The sequence below is a fragment of the Sarcophilus harrisii genome, chromosome 4 (genome assembly GCF_902635505.1).
Source record: "Sarcophilus harrisii chromosome 4, mSarHar1.11, whole genome shotgun sequence".
In the NCBI taxonomy this organism is placed as follows: domain Eukaryota; kingdom Metazoa; phylum Chordata; class Mammalia; order Dasyuromorphia; family Dasyuridae; genus Sarcophilus; species Sarcophilus harrisii.
The window spans coordinates 161,734,098-161,754,437 of record NC_045429.1 but is presented as its reverse complement, the minus strand read 5'-3'; the positions used below and the strand labels follow the sequence as shown (position 1 = coordinate 161,754,437).

The window sequence follows — 20,340 nt, the reverse complement described above, 5'->3', positions numbered from 1 at the left end:
CATCTCTAAATGAATGTTATATTCTGACTATAGTTGCCCTCCCCACTTGTTTGTGGAATATGGAATATGATTTTTATTATCAGCAGCAGATTTATCTAATTATGTTAGGCTTTGGCTATTATCAAAATTAATGTCATTCCTTGAGCACACACTGATCGAGGAAAAGGAGCCAGAAACGTGTTGTGTGGCATTGGAAATGTCTTCAAGTAAACTAAAAAACAAAACAAAACAAAGTAACTTTAGAGCCAAACAAAGTTGCTTTGCTTTCACGGAGACAACTGAAATGAATTAGTTGAAACTTTATGAGCAAAAGTAATGGAAAAGTTTCCTTCCAAAAAGACAGTCCAGGCTTGAAAAGGAGGCTTAAAGTCACTGCAAATAGGCACAAGTGTGAGATTTGAAAGAGGGGGTGTGTGGAGGAAGAATATTCCTGAATGACTGTACTGTGTATTTTCCATGAAATTTCACCGAGCTTCATCGCTCTCTAGGACACTGTCATCCAGCAATCCGCTTTTTTAGGGGAGAGTGCCATTGCGCCGGGGGGTAAGTGGGATCCCCTGAAACACCCCACCCCCGCTTTCTGGAGGATGGATGGGGACGGATGAACTGATGGATGCGAACAGGTTTTGCTGACTTTTCTAGTAAACTTTCCTGTGGGAGGGTTTATGCATTCCAGCGCGGAATGAAAGCAAAGGATTGATTGCTCCTGGGGCAAATCTCAAAGGGCCGAGAGTAACCTCGGGATCTTGCTGGCAGCTCACCTTTTGTCTTTAAACAAGGTCAGTACCTCCGGGGATCTAGCCCCAGTCTCCGGGCTCCCCGTCCCATCCTGGTGCGCCTTCCTCGGGCAGCAGGCTACTCTTTGCTACGCTAACCTCCCGGGGTCCGTAGCTCGGCTTGGGGGGCTGCGAGGGGGAGCGGGGGGCTTTTTACCTCTCGGAGCGGGAAGCTGCCGCCCAGCGCCGCCCGGGCTGTTGTTGCAGTCACTCTCAGCCGCTCTCATTTTCTGGCACGGCCGGTCCGGCTCCTCCGCGGTTTGAACAGGTACCATTGTCATGTCATCTCCAAGTTACAGTCTTTCCTCGGAGTGTGCAAGAGCAGAACCTATCCTACCGACAGAAAGGGAAGCAATTATTTTCCCCATAGCAGCGTGGTGTAGGGGGCTGTGACAGGAGAAGAAGGGGGAGGAGAAACAACTCAGGGGGAGTGGGGGGAGCGGTGGGGGGGCTGGGGGAACTTCAGACCCAGCCAGAGGGATTCGTGAACAACTTTTGTTTCTATTTCAGAAAGCTTTGCCCTTTCCAGTGACACAAGCTGTTGCTATTCTCAGCAGCCTATCACCGGGCAGGGGGTGGGCCATCCTTCGGAAGTGTGGCTCCGGCCTTTGAGCAAAGCCTTGGAGGTAGGGGTTAATACACTTTTGCATGGAGGAGCTCTGACACATTCCTTGGACCGAGGCTCTGAAAGCCTCTTGTATCCCTTGCACCTCTGGAAAAGACAGAGAGCAGACACAGAGAAGATTTAAATTCCATGCCTAAAGCAGATGGTATCGGATCTTGCAGAATAAGGAACTAGTTATGCTAAGATATACCAGGGAGGGAAGGAGTGTCAGATTTTCACCAGGACTGTTAGTCCAGGGACATTGAGCACCTTAAATAGAACACAAAAATCTCCATCCCAGGGCCCGAACCCATGCCCAGTTTTTTCCTCATGGTGACAGAGAAGCCACATTCCAGAATAATAGACTCCTTTACCATCTTTGTACCCTCTTCACTTAGCAGAGTGACTGGTATAGGGTAGACATCTAATAAAGAATTTATTTTTTTTATTGATTAATTTTTTTTCACATTTCTCTCTTTTCACCCCAGCTTCTCATCAAGTAATTTTGAAGTCCAGGAGCAGGAGTACTCAGAAAGCACAAGGATTCTAGAGGAATAAAAAAAAAAAAAAAAAAAAAAAAAAAAAAAAAAAACTCAGATAGTATTTTGATGTCAGATTAAAACCAAGAAATACAATCCATTTGTATCTAGTTACATCCAGTTTATGTAGAGGGAAATCAGGATGAAAAGGTCAAAAAATTACTATTGGTAATGCCCCTGGTATGATGGATGAAAGATGAGATAGAATATAAAGGAAAATGTAATTCACTTTAAACCAAATTAAAAACACACAGTTCAGGGCCTTGAATCCACTTAGTCCTAACTTATGTAGTATGATGATTTAAAAAAAGGCTGAAAATAAGGGGAGAAAAAGTCAGTAATTTTTTTCATGAGATTTGTTTCTTAGATATTTGAATCTCTTGAGTAGTTCCAAATTCTTTTGAGATAAATTGTTATGAAATATGTTCCAAGAAAGTATTCTCTGGAGGCATCATGGTACTATGGAAAACAATGCTGTGTTTAGGAGAAAACCCAAGTTTGGACCTTGTCTATCACTTAATGCCTGTGATCTTTGGCAAGTCATTTGAATACTCTGGGCCTCAGTTTCCACACTTGTAAAATGAGCAGGCTAGATTATAACCCCTAAGATCTCTTCCACTTCTAAAACTATGATTCCAAGATCTATATTCCTTCTTATAGAACAAGAAGAGGTTGGTATGTATCTAACAATTGTTTACAAAGCACTTTTATAAGGTTTCACTTGATCCTTACAACACTCTTGTGAGGTTAAGTTGTGTAAGTATTATTATCCCAATTTTATAGAGGAAGACTACGAAGTCTAAAGAGATTGTGTAACTGCTTTAGGTCACATAGTCAAAAGAAGATTCATGACATAGAAACAGGTCTCTCAACTTCTAATTCAATGTTCTTTCTGTTTTGTCACATTGCCTCTATCTAGTACAATAAAAAGGCTAAGATTAAAATTGAAATGGAGAGAAGGGGTTAGGAGATAATAATCATTGCTAACTATGAAATTCTCAAGATGTTTCAGTCATTCTCTGACATATATAAGGTCAGAAGGATCCCTTTTCTGCATGTAGGGAAACAAGTACCTTTTATGGTTTACATGTTTGTAACCCATCCCCAGCCAGAGTTTACCCTGGAAATTTCAGAATATTTCTCTTTCCTAGGTCTCTAGCCTCAGACACAGACCAACTGTGTGATCTTGAACAAGTCATTTAACCTTTTTTGCCTCAGTAAATTTAGCAAACTCAATGAGTTTGCCTCAGGAAATGGCAAACCACTCTGGTATCTCTGTCAAGAAAACCCCAAATGAGAGTTGGACATAACTGAACAACACCCAAAACCACAACCACCACAACAGGTCTCCACAGGTATGAATAAAAGGTCCATACAAAAACTCAAGGTAGCAGATATGTAGTTCAGTGAAGAGTCCTGAAGTCAGAATCTTTGGGCTCAAATCCTGTGTCTGATGCTTACTCCTGGGCTATTTGGGGGCAATTCACTTAAACTTTTTAAGCCTTAATTTCTTCAACTGCAAAATGAGGAGACTGAACTCCACAGCTTTTGGTGTTCTTTTCAGCTCCAGGTCTATGATCCTAAAAAATGCACATTGGGTACAGAACAGCTTTTATTGATTATTTTGTTAGGAAATATGTATTGGGTATAGAACAGCTTTTATTTCGCCCCACAAAGTATTTTAAAAAAACACACAAAAGAATGTCTTGTCCATAAACAAAGGCAGAAAACACACAATAATTAACATATAAATAATTAATGCACTTTTCCTAACTCTTTTTCTCACATCATCTTACACAATTTCCCCCAAATATTACTTATAAGGCCAAATTTTCATTTGGACAGCCCACTGAAATAGAATCATACCTGGGAATGCTAGGTGAATGATCCCCTTCACTATACAAATTACTCACTGTAATAGCAGGATATAAAGTCCCAAGTCCCTTGCTTGTTTATTTTCATTGCTTTTGGTCTCATGCAATTGCTCTGTTCAGCATGAGGAGCCGTGTGTGTGTGTGTGTGTGTGTGTGTGTGTGTGTGTGTGTTCCTCTTCTCTTTCCAAGAAGCATGTTTGTTCAGGAAATATGCTATTCAGATAAGTCCCTTCCTCTAAAGGGTAGGTTGGGTGCTCTTAGTCCCTGATTTGAGGTTACCCATAAAGCAATATCTAAGTCTGGTACCTCTTGGAAAACTCTCCCTTCACAAGATAGAAGATCAAATTTCATGAATCTTGAACCTGCAATTACCAGTGAGGCAATTCACAAAGTTGGCACTGCCCAGAAAAACCCCATCTATGTCTAGGAATCTAGTTTCTATTTTCATAATTCCTAGGAAATTTCCTTTTTTAACCAGGAGACAAGTGTTCAGGAATAAAACTATAAAATCCTCTTTTGAGCCATGTGGATAAACATATGGCTACCTGTGCCAGAACTCTCTCCCTTAACACCTTAATAGTTCTTTATAGAGATGGAAGGGAGGATAGGCAGATGTTCTGCATCACACTCTCAGGACCTCTCTACTGAGAAAAAAAAAAGTAAAAAAGGAAAACATTTGTATTAATGAAGATACCTTTTATAGGCCATCACAGAAGGATAGCTCCTCTGACAAGAATTCATCCTTCAGTTTATTTTGGTAATTCCTATCACTTAATTGCATTTTCCAGAAGGCACCAAAGGGTATTTTCATACCCTGTATAGCAGGGATTCTTAACTTTTTTGTGTGTCATAAAAATACAATAATAGTCTAGTAAAGCCTATGAAACCACTTCTCAGAATATTGGTTGTTGTCTACTTTCATAAATAATAGAAATGTTATATTTCATTTAAGGATTAGGGCCCATCCAAATTCATCACTGTTCATTCATTAAATTGGGTAATTTCACAAATCACCTCTTGCAACCACAAATTGCCCCCCCCAAAAGAGTTTACCTTTTAGTTCCCTATGTAGACATACAAGAATTATCCCCCCCAGAGTACTAAACATGGACATATATTTTTATTTATCTTGGAAAAATTTGCTGTACCTATAGCTTATCACAATACCTCTTGGCCTACCATCTTAGATTCTAACTTATGTAGTAGAAAGGAAATTTACAATAATTTTAGAAATTCTTTGAGCTCAGCCAGAGTGTCATTAAGCATTTGTTAAATGCTTATTATGTATCTGGCATGGAACAAGGTATTGGGAACATACTAGCATTGTATTGTAGCAAAGATAATATGTACATATATAAATATACATACAATGAATAGAGGGTAACTTGGGGGAATGGGAATAAATAGCTTAAAAGATCAGAAAAGATGAAAGAAAAGTAAATCTTGACCATTTGGAACTATGCTCAATGAGTTATCAAACTGTGCATACCCTTTGATCCAGCAGTGATACTACTGGGCTTATACCCCAAAGAGATACTAAAGAAGGGAAAGGGACCTGTATGTGCCAAAATGTTTGTGGAAACCCTGTTTGTAGTGGCTAGAAGCTGGAAAATGAATGGATGCCCATCAATTGGAGAATGGCTGAATAACTTGTGGTATATGAATATTATGGAATATTATTGTTCTGTAAGAAATGACCAGCAGGATGATTTCAGAAAGGCCTGGAGAGACTTACATGAACTGATGCTGAGTGAAATGAGCAGAACCAGGAGATCATTATATACTTCAACAACAATACTATATGATGATCAATTCTGATGGACGTCGCTCTCTCCGACAATGAGATGAAACAAATCAGTTCCAACAGAACGGTAATTAATTGAACCAGCTACACTCAGTGAAAGAACTCAGGGAAATGAGTGTGAACCACCACATAGAATTCCCAATCCCTGTATTTTTTGTCCACCTGCATTTTTTATTTCCTTCACAGGCTAATAGTACATTATTTCAAAGTCCGATTCTTTTTGTTCAGCAAAATAATTGTATGGACATTATACATATGTTGTATTTAACATATACTTTAACATATTTAACACGTATTGGTCTACCTGTCATCTGGGGATGCTGCTTTCTGCGTTTCATTCAAAGCCCAGCGCGCACCCAGCCACCCCAGCTCGTCTCGGATCTCGGCCATGGCCAAAGGCGAGGGCGCAGAATGCGGCTCAGCCACCGGGCTGCTCTCCCCGGGCATCTTCCGGGGCGAGGAGAACCGTCGGACTCAGAAAGGTGGGAAGAAACAACTGAGCATCTGCAGAAAGCTCTGCTATGCTGTGGGGGGTGCTCCCTACCAGATGGTAGGGGGAAGGAGGGGAAAAATTGAAACAAAAGGTTTTGCAATTTTCAATGCTAAAAAATTACCTATGCATATATCTTGTGAATAAAAAGCTATAATAAAAAAAGTGGAGCTTGAGCTGAGTTTTGAAAGAAATAAGGGATTCTAAATGCCAGAGATAATAAAGATGTGCATTTAAGGCACAGGCTGTGTATCCTGTAAGTAATGGGTGAGTATGACAGGAGGACAAGTTGGGGAGAGCTGGATATGGAGCAGTGGTTTGGTTTCTGTTTGGTCCAGATATAAAATTCTTTATATTTCCTTGAATTGTCCCAGATACACAAATTTTTTTAGAGTATCTGTTGGTCAGAAGAGACTCAACAGATTTGAACCTAAATATTACTGGATCCCCAGGAACAATCTCAAAGTGCTAGATTCATCTCTAAATTTCAAAGTAAAATGAAAGAACATTCTGTCTAAATGCAACTGCAATGTGTTAAAATAAAAGGATATCAACCAGTTGGATTATAGTTAACTCTGTGATCATTAAGAAATGTATTGTGTTATAGAATTTTTTAAATAAATTGCCTATAATCTGAAGGATAGTCAAGTGTTATGGGAAAAAATATTGATGGAGTCAAAACCTATCATTTTGTCTCCATTATTTCCTAGTTTTATAACTTTGGAAAAATCTGCGAACTTCTCTTCAGCTTATTCATCTATAAAATGAAAAAACATTACATTTTAAATCACAGCTACATAGTTCCCACCTTAATTAAAGGATAGTTTTGTTCTCCATAATGTCAATCCATATCTACTTCTGAGCCTTGATTGGCAGCATCTACCCTAATTCCTGAAATTTTCCCCAGTATTATTTATTTGAGTTGTGTCTTCAGAGTTGCTAATGAGCTCTTAAATTATTAAATCTAATAGTCTTTTCTTAATCTTCTTGACTTCTCTCACCCATACACCTTGATATTCTCTTCTAGCTAGGTTTTTTTGTTTTGTTTTGTTTTGTTTTGTTTTGTTTTGTTTTGTTTTTGCCACTGCTCTCTTCTGGTTTACTTCCTACCAAACTGATCGTTTCTTCTCTTTCTCTTTTTGTGGATTTTTATTCATCATGACCACTAACCATGGGGGTCCCCTAAAGCTCTGTCCTGGGCCCACTATTCTTTTTTACAATTTCACTTGGAGAAATTTGGTTTTAATTATCATCTCTAAGCAAATACCTACCAGATCTACTTGTCTTGTCTTAACCTTACTCCTGGCCTTTATAACCTTGTGCTTCTAATTATCTATTAGATTTTAAACTGGATTTTTTGTGAGATTTCTTAAATTCAGCATGTTCAAAAACAATTTCTTTATTCATCCTAAACTCCGACCTTTTGTAATATCCTCAAATATGTCCCCCTTTCTCTTACCTGACTGATACACCCTTGTGTAGGCCCTCATCGTTTCACTCTTGTATTATTGTAATAGCATATTGGTTGACCTTCCTCAATTCTTTCCCTATTCTAGTTCAGCCTCCAGTTATCTGTCAAATTGATCACCCTAAAACACAGGTTTGATTACCTCATACATACCCCCATTCAATAAATTCCAGTGGCTTCTTATTGCCTCCAAAATAAAAAGTAAATACTTTGGCTTTTAAAACCTAAACCTGAATCCTTCCTGCCTTTCCAGGCTTTTCACACTATACTTTTCTCCTTCCTATACTCTTCTATCCAATAATACTGATGTTGCTATTTCTCAAACACAACACTCTATCTCTTGACTAAGTATTCTTATGGTGGGTCTCCCATGCCTGGAATAATATATCTCTTTATCTCCACCTCCTACCTTTCTTTCAAGCCTCAGCTTCAAATATTTTCTTCAAAAAGTCTTCTCTATTCCCCTTAAATCTTAGTATTTTTCCTTTGAGAATTTACCCTGTACATATCTTATTTGTATGTGTTTGTTTGTTTGTTGTCATTCCTATGAGGTTTTGAGCTCCTTGAGATCAAAAACTGTCTTACCTTTCTTTATATCCCATAGCTCTTAGCACAGTGGCTGTAAGACAGCGGGCACATAATAAATACTAATTTGTGGACTGACCAAGCTGACCCGTAAAAGTTCTCCCATACCAGTAGTCCAAAATGATTTTGAATAATTTTGATTCCCTAAACTCTTTAATTGGGGAAAATAGTTAACTCATCCAATACCATAAATTAAAAAACAAAATAGGAAACTATGGATAGGAAAGAGGAATGATAAGGTATGACTGTAGAGAATAAAAAGGACTTCCATAAGAATACAAAAGGAAGATTGTCTCTTCTTGGAAATGATATGCATCAGTGATTAAACCAGACCTTCACATTCATGTCACTAAAGTATTGAATTTGTCAGTAGAAAGACTTGGGCAGTGAACAGGAAAATGATTTGGAAAACAAGAGCATGGAAGGTATAAATACCAAGAAAAAAATAGATATTGGTCCATCCCCTATTTTGGATAAAATTACACTAAAATTGATTAAAAGTAAATAAGCAATCAGCACAAAAAAAGACAGTGAAGAAGGGGATGTAACAGGGAGAGGTAGACTAGAGAGTCTCTAAGGTCCCTTCCAGCTCTAAATCTATGAATTAATGATATAATAGAGCTGTTACTCAAAATTCCCTGATGAAAAAGGTATGTATGGCAATAAATTTGATGGGCCCTCGAGAAAATACAATGAATCATTGGCAAAAAATTGCAAATTATTTCAGAAGAAAAATGAAATAGTTAAATGAAGAAATAAAAATAAGAATTAAAGTAGAAATCAGAGATCAAAAAGAAAAAAAAAACCAACAGACAAATAGAAGAACAGGCAGTTCAGCACACAGGAACATAAATATAAAGCTTGAAGGGACCAAAGAGACTATTTAGTCCAACCTACATATTTTACATATGAGGAAACTGAGGTCCAGGAAATGTAAGTAAGCATCTACTATCACACAGGTAATCAGCATCAGAGGTGGGATAAAGAAACTCTCCAGAAAAATAAAGTGACCTAAAAATTATAGAGCCTTAAAATAATTTGACTGCTTTAAAACCAAATAATAACAACATTGAAAGAATAAATATGTTTAATAAACTCTAAAATGGTCAACTTTGAAAATAAAATGTGTAACATAATAAGTATCATAGAAGTCAAAAAACATGATGGATTAAAAAGACTGGCAAGAGTTTGGTATTTAAGGAAATAATATGAGAAAACTTCTGAGGGGGGAGGGGGGAGTAGGTAGCACAGCTAGATGGTACAATGAACAGAGTACTGATCCTGGAGTGAGGAGGACCTGACTTCAAATCTGGCCTCAGACACAACATTTATTAGCTGTGTGACCCTGAGCAAGTCACTTAACCCCAATTTCTGCCAAAAGCCAGAAATCTTCCCAGAAATATTTTTCAAAAAATAAGAATTCATAGCAGAGTAGAAAGTCTAATTAATTCATCAAGAAACATTGTTATCTCTCTTCACTCAGTCAACATCTCAGTTCATGCTCTTATCATTTTTGTCTACGTTATTATGTCAACTGCCAAATTTACCTATCTGCCTCATGTTTTCCCTCTCCAATTTATCCTTCATTTTGCTGCCAAAGTGATTTTCCTAAATTGTCTTGGAAGATTCTGTAGGTCACCTAGCAAGATAAAGTACTGGACACTGAGGTCCTTTCTTAAGCTAATCTGCCAAGAATTCAAACTACTACAGAGAGCACAAATCCAAAGGGCTGGTCACATTGCTCAAATGCCAAATGTACATAAGACTATTATGACCTAAGAATAAAAGACTATCTTCCAAAGAACTCATGAAAGGCAAATGTTCGTATGGGTAGTCAGAAGAAGAGTTAGAAGGAGACTTTTAAGATCTCTCTGAAGAACTTGAAAAGCAATTGTAAGATACGGGAGATGCTAGCAAAGGACCACCCAGCATGGTGCTGTTCTGTATGAGCAAAGCATAATTGCAGTAGCTCAGAGGAAATGTGAGATATACAAATGTGAGATATGGGCTCTTTGTGCCAGACTGATGGCAGAGCCTTCCAAGCCTGTATTAGTCTGATTGGTCACAGTCAAATACACTATACTTTGACCCCAAAATAGTGAGGTCATTTGGGTTCTTTGTGAGAATGTAAGACAATCAACCAGCCAAAATAATTTTCCTAAAACCTATGACTAACAATTCAGTCTGATTGCTCTCCATTAACTCTAAGATCAAACGTAAACTGCTCTTTTTGACATATCAAGTTCTCTCTCCTGCTTTTTCATTTTTTTTATATTATTCCCTTCCACTCTGGTTAGGAGACTAAATCATTTTGAAAGTATTCTTCATAGTAAAAATTCATTGCTTTTGATTCTTGGTATGGTCAAAACTTGATTTTACCACAATTATGGAAAAGTTGTTTTGAGTTACTATGGTTATTATAACTTTTTAGAATGATTTATGTTTCTTAAACATTTCTAAAAGGCAAAATAGTATGGGAGATTACAACAGCGTTATAGCTAACTTGCTTCTTTGCTGCTCCTCGCACATGACATTTACACCATCTATCTGTTTTGTTACATTGGCTATGATGTTCTCCTTTGTTATTGCCACCTTTTGTAATCTGGTTTCAGCTCAAGCACAACTTCTGCATATAAACTTTCTTGGGCTCGTTAGCTGTTAATAACTGATTCTACTAAGTTTATTTTTTTAATTTTGTTTTATATGTGTTGTGCATGCATACACATATACACACACAAATCATATACAAAGGAAATTAAGTATGGAAGGGGTCTGGGTGTGGGTGTAGGTGGGGCAGGATGAATACATTTCTTTAATTTTTACTTTTACAAGAGAGAAATTTTTATTTTAAACCTAGACCTCTAAAAATAATTGCCTGATGATGATTCCAAAGTTAAATTTGGCTTGTTCACAGTTAGTTCCTCATAGCTTGCCACGATCACTACCTTGTTCTTTATTTCTAGTAATATCTGAATCCCTAAATTATAAGCCAAGAATGTATAATCTAGTACCATTCACCCCCCACACACACACTCATGCTTGTACACACACACACACACACACACACACACACACACAATCCCTTTCCCTGGCAGTACTAACTTTACATTCAGCTCTCACTGATCAAGTTTTTGCTCTCTTTTGGCTAAAAAAAAACAAACAGTTTTCTAACTTATCTTCTTTCTATTTGTAAGCTTTGAATTATATATACATATAGCTTAGCATTTCAACAAGCCAATGGAATTTTATACTAGGTAAATGAGATCTGAATTGATAAAGTTATCCACATGGCTAAACAGAAGCAGAAATAAATGGCTTTCCTTGGGAAGGAAGAAGTTAAGAGGGTTCCCTGGATTTGTTCCTTGGATGAGTTCCACTGCCTTAGAGTTACAGTTGCCTGGCTTTGGTCTTTGTGTCTCAACATAGGATCAGTATAGATCGTCTGATAAGTTATCATGATTTATCTCTTGGCCAATTGCCTGGTTTCACAATTTGTCCTCTAGTCCCTTTTTTCCTGTTGTTTTGGCTCTTGAGGCTACTCTTCCCACAGTTCTTTCTTTTAAAAATGAAGACAGGGTCAGGGAGTCCTCTTTCCAAAGACAGGGAATACATATACATACCTATATGTACCTGTGTATACATGGGCTTATGCATTTATGTGTACTTGTACATGTGTGTTTGCATATCACATATTTACACATACTGTGTATCTAGTTCATATAAACTTATATGCATGTGCAAATATATAGATATTTGTGAACATGAATTATACACACATATATAGATACATATATGCATTGTATTTATGTATGTAATATAAGCATATCTACATATAATGCATAAATTTATAATTACATACATTTCTATATGTACTATAATATATAGGTATATAATACATGTATTGCATACATAATAATTATATATACCTATATGTACAATGATACATATACATATATGTGCATAGATATGATATATATGTAGTTACTTAATATACATATATATAGACACACATTTTATATAGGATATATAAGACATACACAGAATTATGAATCTATAATAAGAGAGAAAGAATAAATCTATAAATTGACCATGAAATCAAAAAAAAAAATTAGGAAAATATTAAGCTGGAAAGTATCCAGAGAAAGGTAATCAAGATAGTGAAGATCCTTGAGTTCATAACATACTGAGAATCATTTGAAGATATTAGATATATTTAGTATGGAAAAAAGAAAATTCAGGGAATGTGATAATTATTTTTAAGAACTTGAAGGGCTCTCATAGGATATGTATGTGTGTATATACATACATACATATGTGCAGATATATTCATATATATACATGTTAATTCCATGCAATTTCCTTAAGAAAGGGATCTGGTTTTGTTTGTATTTGCATTCAAATATCTAACAGTGCACTGGCACATAGTAGTTACTCAATTAATACTTGGGCAATTAGTTTATTGATCAAAGGATTTTTGGGGGTTGAGGATGGGAGTGATGTAGTTAGCAGGAAGAGATTATAATTTTGGATAACTCTGCCTTTTAGGTACATCCTCTAAAAACAATTTTATTAAATTACAGTAATTCTAAACATATCTAAAGATATGTTTAGAGAAATAGAGATATCAAAAAATGGACAGTTCCTCTATGCCTTTAAGCGTCTCTCTAACAAAAGCCAGTTCAGGATTATGATATGCAATATTTTCAAATAATAGGTAAAATTCTACAGTCATGATTGATTAAAGGTTCAGAGTTCAGCTAACAATTTGATTGATCCCAAAAAAACCCAAAATGCAAATTAACTTTTTATATACCCTAGAGAATCATTTTCCTAAAACCATTCAATTTTTCTTTCATCACTTCCTTTGAAGGATCTCCTTTCTACTTTGTCAAGACAAACTCAAGGGAAACTTCGATTAACTAACCTCTTTAGGGAAAATTTTTGGGGCTTTCTCAGGAGGAGGGAAGTGAGGGTAGGTTAGAAATTGGTTAATCCTATGATAATAATATAGTTTTTAAAAATAACATTGCAAATCTTAATAATTCATTTTACTTTTTCATTCAGGAGGCATCAAATCAAGATAATGAGAAAAATGCTTTCTTAATATTTATAAAAAAGTCAGCAGAAATGACCTTAGTGTTTCCAAAACAGGACTTTTTAAATCAACTTAACAAAAATTTATAAGTAAACAAATAAAATGTTCTTTCCAAAACCTAATGAGGATTACTACTTTCCTAAGAAAGAATGAACTCTTTGGATATAAATGATTAGTGGTTGAAGTAAAAGGTTCCCTCAAAAAAATATTGAGTACAAATGTGCAAAGATCATTTATTATTTTTTTTGCAGAATAATTTCTATGATAAATTTTATCTACTAAATTGTCAAGTTTGCATTTACTAGGTAATTAATTAAGTAATTTAAGGGAACACATTTATGAGTGTAGTCTCTGATCTACTAAATTGAAAGGGGAAAAAAAATGATGTGTCCAAGGAAAAGGAGTCACTGAAGTGGAAAGTCGAGTATCTATTTCCTGTTTTAGTCATTAAATTTAGTGGATGTCTAATCTTCTACACCAAGGAATAGACCTGTTTTTGTATGGTCTGTGAACTTAATGCAACAATATTTTAAAGGAAAAAAATCAAACATTCTTAGCTCTCTGTACAAAAAAACAAGCCACTTTGACAGTCATTGCTCTAAATTATTTTCCTCATTTCCTTCTATTCAAAATTATTTCACATTAGTTCTTCTCTCTTTCAATAATCTCTTTCTTCCTTTCCCATTATTCATATAATTATGAATTATCAAGTAAAACATTTATATACTATAGCAATAGGTAACTAAGAAGATATAGTAAAGATACATTTATAAAATAATTCACATTTCTATAGCATTTTAAAGGTCACAAATGTACTTTAAGTTACCATTCAAAATAGCAACCTCATGATAGCCCTTTCTTTTTTATAATAGTTTTTTTTTAATTTTTCAAAATACATGCAAAGATAGTTTTCAACATTCATCCCTGCAAACCTATGTTCCTAATTTTTCTCCCTCCTTCCCATCTTTCCCCTTCTCTAGACAGCTACAATCCAATATAGGTTAAACATGTGCAATTCTTCTAAACATTTATCATGCGCACAAGAAAAATCAGATCAGAAAGAAAAAAAAAAGGAAAAAGAAAAAAGAAGCAAGCAAACAAGCAACAAAAAGATGAAAATACTATGTTGTGATACACATTCAGTCCCCATAGTCTCCTTTCTAGATACAGATGGCTCTCCCCATCGCAAGTCTATTGGGATTGACCTAAATCACCTCATTGTTGAAAACAGCCAAGTCCATCACAGTTGATCATCACATAATCTTGTTACTGTGTACAACAAATCTCTGAAAGCTAACCAGTCCTTTTCCACTCTACTGTTGCCAACTGTGTGTTGGCTCAACAATTTCTCTAAATTAGCAACAAACTGTTCCCTTTCAGAGAAGCCTTCTAATCTGTTGACATTAATTTTTCTAGTAGTCTTTTTATCTTGGGGTCACTGCTTTTGTTGAATGTGAATTTTCAGCTAGGAGAGGATAAATCTATGAACAGTTCAACATTCTATGCCACATTACTTTTGTCATTCTCACAGACTGTCTGCCTCTTCTCCTTCAAATCACATTGTCTATTGAACACTAATGTTTGCTTCAAGGATGTATCCATGAAGTTTTATTGCATTTTGGTAAATAAAGGACTATATTGGTGATGAGAAGCCATGAGATGCCCAAGTCTTCAGGAGTAAGAAACTATTACTTTTGCTATTTCCAGCTCCATTTCTCCCAAAGACACCCTGCCATTTTGGTAGTTTGAACCTATTCTAGCATTAAAGTTGTCCAGAATTATAAGGTTGTCCTCTTTTGGAACATTGATGATAAGGTCTCCAGCTCTACATAAAACTGTTCTTTGACTTCATCAGAATTCATCCCGGTGAGAGCATACATATCAGCTGCCTAGTAAAATATCAGAATTCTCTGCTGTTCCACCCTAGGCAAACTTGTGGCAATTCAGGAAACAACCCACAGGAGATAAGAATCAGACGCTGAAGACAAGGAGGGAGTTGGTTGTGAGAGAGAATAGGATAGATGGAACTAATATCTTTTTGGTTTTTAGATTTATAGGTTTTTAAAAATTAGGACCATGTCAGAAGATTTGGATGAACTGATGCCAAGCAAAATAAGAAGAACCAGGAGAACAATATACACAAAGATTGCAAGAATGCAAATTTTAAAATCACTAAAAGGAAATGGAACTCTGAGTAATGGAAAGATGGATCAATGAAAATCCTGGTGATAAAATAATAAAGAGAGCCTTCTCTCTCAAGGGAGAAGGTGGCACAGAGCTGGGCCTAGAGTCAAGAAGTCCTGAGTTCAAATTTGACCTCAAATACTTATTAACTATGAACCTCAGGTAAAAAAACTTAAGTTTTGTTTTCAATTGTAAAATGGGAATAATAATTGTACTTACCTCCCAGAGAAGCAGTGAGGATAAAATGAAATGATATTTGAGATTTCCATTCTTCTTTGAAGGTAAAATAGCCAGACAAAATTTCTGTTTCATATATTTTTTTCTTCATTTTTTTTCTTTGTCACAAGAAAAGGTTCACCTAGGAAGAGCAAATGACAGTTCTGTAAAGACAAAGGACATCAGAGTAGTGTATTATCTTTTAAAGAAATAAGGACTTTTGATAGTATAAATTTTGTGAAATAAAAATTTGCTATAGTCCATCCATTAAGAAACTAAGTCTAGACTACAATGATCCCCTTCTTTGAGCAACAAGATTTACTGCTTCTATTCTTTGTCTAGTTAAAAAATGACCTCCTTCTTGAAATAAGTGGAAAGCTTTTCAAACAGATTTTAGTCTAATTATATATACAAATCCTACTCAGAAAAAAAAATCATGTTAGCAAAATAACTATATATAGTAAGAAATCTTACTTTATGTTTAGATATAGATAGATAGATAGATTTGGATAGACATACACATAATATACAGATGTATACACACATACATATATATATATACTTTTCATGCTTTTCAAACAGATTTCAGTCTAATTTTATATCCAAATCCTACTCAGAAAAAAAAATCATGTTAGCAAAATAACTACATATAGTAAGAAATTTTACTTTATGTTTAGATATAGATAGATAGATAGATAGATTTGGATAGATATATACATAATATACACATGTACACACACATATACATTTCCTCTCTGGAATCATTCAGTCTTTCTTCAATTGTATCTTTTTGTGATTCCATTTAGGATTTTCTTGCAAAGATGCTGGAGTAATTTGATGTTTCTTTCTCCAGTTCATTTTGTAGGTAAGGAAATTCAGATAAACAGGGTTAGCTGACTTGCCCATGGTCATATAGGTAGTGTCTGAAATTGGAGACTAGGCAAGACCTCATGCTGCATAGACATACTTCTTTCTCCCTAGCAGCTGCATTCCAAGTGAAGATCTCATTCTCTTATCATTCCTTGTATTTGATGCAGTCATTTCTAGTCAGAGTTTTAGCTCCTTTAATTTCCTTGAAAGTGGAATATATGGGCTTTGTAACAGCTATTTTCATCTGATTCAGATTGTATTGTATTTTGTTTTTTAATTCTGGGCTGAAGCTATTTGAATAGATTGAGATTACTTTGTACCTGACTGCTAGTAGATACCTGGACATTAATTTAGGAGATATCTTTATCCCAAAAACAATTTCCCCTATGTTTTCACCAAATCTAAATATATCTCAATAAATCTTTTTTCTAGTAAAGATTCCATGGATTCCAACGAGCTGTTTAAAGCAATTTTTAAAGACTATTTCAAGTTTCTTTAGCTGGGCATTAACTCAAGCAGCAAACAGTATCCCTGGGAACCAGGGTCTCCATGATTGCCTAACTACATTTCTATGTTTGCTCCACAGCTAGCATCAAATTACAAGGGCACAGTTAGGCTCTTTAAGTAAAAGAGTTGCCAGGTTCCTGTACCATGACTAGGAATATTATTAAGAATATTTGAGAACCTTCACTGTTTGCTTGGTAATTTTCTCTGGGCCTTAGTTTCAGAATCCGAAAAATGAAATAGGAAAATAAGGTTGTATGTGGTGGCTCCTGAAGTTTCCTCTAACTCTAAATCTATGATCCTATGAATCTTTCATATTATAAACAGGGGGAGGTGAAAAGAAACAATAGAAAGAAAAGCTTGTCCTAACGGTAATACAATACACCATCCAATAAGTACCCAATATGTACAAAGCAATATTGCATAGGGTTTAGAAGATTGGTCTTAGAGTCACAAAGACCTAAGTCTCAGTGCTTCTTGTATCATATATTCACTCTGTGACCTTGGGAAACTGAATTAATCTTTCAATGGTCTAAGTAGCTTTCTAAGATTACTGTTGCAAATGAGACTAATCTGCTTTGGTAGATACATCTTTATTCATGAAGAATTTCTCTTATATCAATGAAACATAGGTTCATTGTACAAATATTCCAATTTCTATACTAGGCACTGGGAGGAGATACAAAGATAAAGCAGACTTCTGTGTTTACTTCCCATAGGTTTAAGTCTAAAACAATTCCATTTCACTTCTTTTTTATAGAATTTTTCCTACTGAGCTTTGGCTCCCAAATTGATTTTATAAATCCAATAGATCAAGTATTCACCTAGTTTTCTGATCTTCAAATCAAAGAACACCTACATAATCACAGACAAAACAATTTCTATTCTATTTCTAAAACTATTAGAGATGAGTACTCCAAGGCAATTTTATGGCCAAGAAGTCATTACACACCTCTTATGAGGTGTAAGTGAACTCTCTCCAACTTAAAATGAAGCTTATTTATTCTGTTTCTAACCTCTATGATGACTAAAAATAGTCTGTGTCTTTCTCACAAAAACCAACATATTCAATCCCTTTGCTCTTCCCAGATAGATCTCCCCATTCATTTGTAACTTCTATACTTGGGATTAGAGCAAGATGGTAGAGAGAAGTTGCTAAGCTGTTCCCAGTTTCCCTCAGAAACAAATTTAAATCAAATCTCTAAAAGAATTCTGGAGTGACAGCATCCACAAAAAGACAGAGTGAAACAATTTTCCTGCCCAAGATAAATTGGAAGAATTTCAGGGACACATAGCCCAGTGCAGGCAGTATTCAGGTGAGACTGTGGAAGGCTCTGAACCACAGCACATATCAACAATGGATTCTCTATAGCTCTGGCTTAAGAGAGCAGTACCTAAGCAAAGTAATTGTGAGACCTCCAGCCCCAATACAGCAGGGAAACTGACAGTCCTGGACCCCAGGACACAACAGACACAACTAGGCAAGGCAACCTAGCATAGTGGGCAAGTCATCAGCTCCAGATGCCCCAGCACAGAAAGCCAGTAATGAGATCCCTGACTCCCCTGTGCAAGAAGCTTGAGACAGTATCCTCTTTGTCCCAGGTACAGAGCTCAACTTTAAAAGTGATGAAATAGGCTAAAAGATGAAGAAGAAACAGAAAACTGCCAAGCCACAATGGCAACAGGGAAGGAAGACAACACTATCAAAATGCCTACATGTGAAACCTCAAAGGGGAATATGAATTAGTCCCAAGCTGAAAAAAAGTCCTCTTGGAAGAGTTCAAAATGTATTTTAAAACTCAAATAAGAGAGGTAGAAGAAAATTTTGGAAAAGAAATGAAAGTTATGCAGAAGAATTATGGAGGGGAAGAGTCAACAACTTGGAAAAGGAAGCATAAAAATTGTCTGAAGAAAACTTTAAAATTAGAATTGGCAAAAAGGAAAAAAAATCACTGAAGAAAATAAATCATTTATAAAGAGACCAAATGGAAAATGAGGTACAAAAGCTAAATGAAGAAAATAATTCCTTAAAAACTAGAATTGGATAAATAGAAGTTAATGATTATATGAGATACCAAGAATCAAACATAATCAAAAGAATGAAAAAATAGAATAAAATGTAAAGTGCCTTCTTGAAAAAAAAAAAACAACTGATCTGGAAAATAGATCCCGAAAAGATAATTTAAGAATTATTGAACTACCTAAATGCCTCAATAAAAAAAGAGCCTGGGTAGCATCTTACATGAAATCATTAAGGAAAAACTTTCCTGATAGAACCAGAGGGTAAAATAGTCAATGAAAGAAGAAAAAGATCCCAAAATGAAAACTCCAATGAATATTGTAGCCAAACTCCAGAATTATTAGGTCAAGCAGAAAATAATTCAAGCAGCCAGAAAAAAATTCAAATATCAAGGTGTCATAGTCAGGATCATAGAATATAGTAGCTTCTACATTAAAGAATCAGAGGACTTGGAATATGAGATTATGGAAGGCAAAAGATCTTGGATTGCAACTGAGAATCAACTACCCAGAAAAAAATGAACATATTCTTTTAGGGGGAAAATGTATGTTCAATGATATAGGGGACTCAAATTTTTATGATGAAAAGAACAGAGCTGAACAGAAAATTTCATCTTCAAATTCAAGACTCAAGAGAAGCATGAAAATGTAAACAGGAAAGGAAAATCAATAACAACATGATATTCAAAATCCCTACTTTTAAGAAAATGATACTTGTAACTTAAGAATTACATTTCTCTTAGGGCAGTTAGGAGTATAGTTACACAGAGGGTATGTTGACTTTAATGTGATGAGAAAAAAATAAAAGAGTTAAAAAAAGAATGCACTGGGAGAAGAGGAAAGGGAAAATAGAATAAGATAAATTATATCATATGAAGAGGCCTGAAAGATGTATTATAGTAGAGGGGAAATAAAGATGGGGAGGAGGTTAGCATACATACTCAGTGCAAGAGAGAAATTTATTTTACCCCATGGGGAAGTAGGACATGAAAGGGGAAGAAAAGGGGGGGATTAAATGAAGGGAGGGCAGTTTGGAGGAGCTGGTGATCAGAAACAAAACACTGGTAAGGAAGAACAGAGTGAAAAGAGAAAGAAAAGTATAAAAAGGGAGGGGGGAATAGGATGGAAACAAATACACAATTAGTAGTCATAAATGTGAATATGAATCCCATAAAGTGAAAGTGAATAGTAGAGTGGATTAAAAGCCAGAATCCTACAATATGTTGTTTTCAAGAAACACATTTGAAGCAGAGTTATACATGGAGTAAAAGGCTAGAGAAGAATATGGTATACATTCAATGAAGTTAAAAAA

General features: G+C 35.6%; 1 protein-coding gene across 1 annotated transcript in view; it reads right to left on the bottom strand.

Annotated features, from left to right (window-relative positions):
* SLC2A12 (solute carrier family 2 member 12) overlaps nt 1–1,208 on the bottom strand; it is a 63,274-nt gene extending 62,066 nt beyond the window's left edge. Inside the window, exon 1 of the mRNA XM_012549351.3 lies at nt 934–1,208. Within this exon, the coding sequence (XP_012404805.1) occupies nt 934–1,057 (124 nt within the window). The 5' untranslated portion in view covers nt 1,058–1,208. The remainder of the gene's footprint in view (nt 1–933) is intronic.
* Between the last annotated feature and the right edge of the window lie 19,132 nt (nt 1,209–20,340).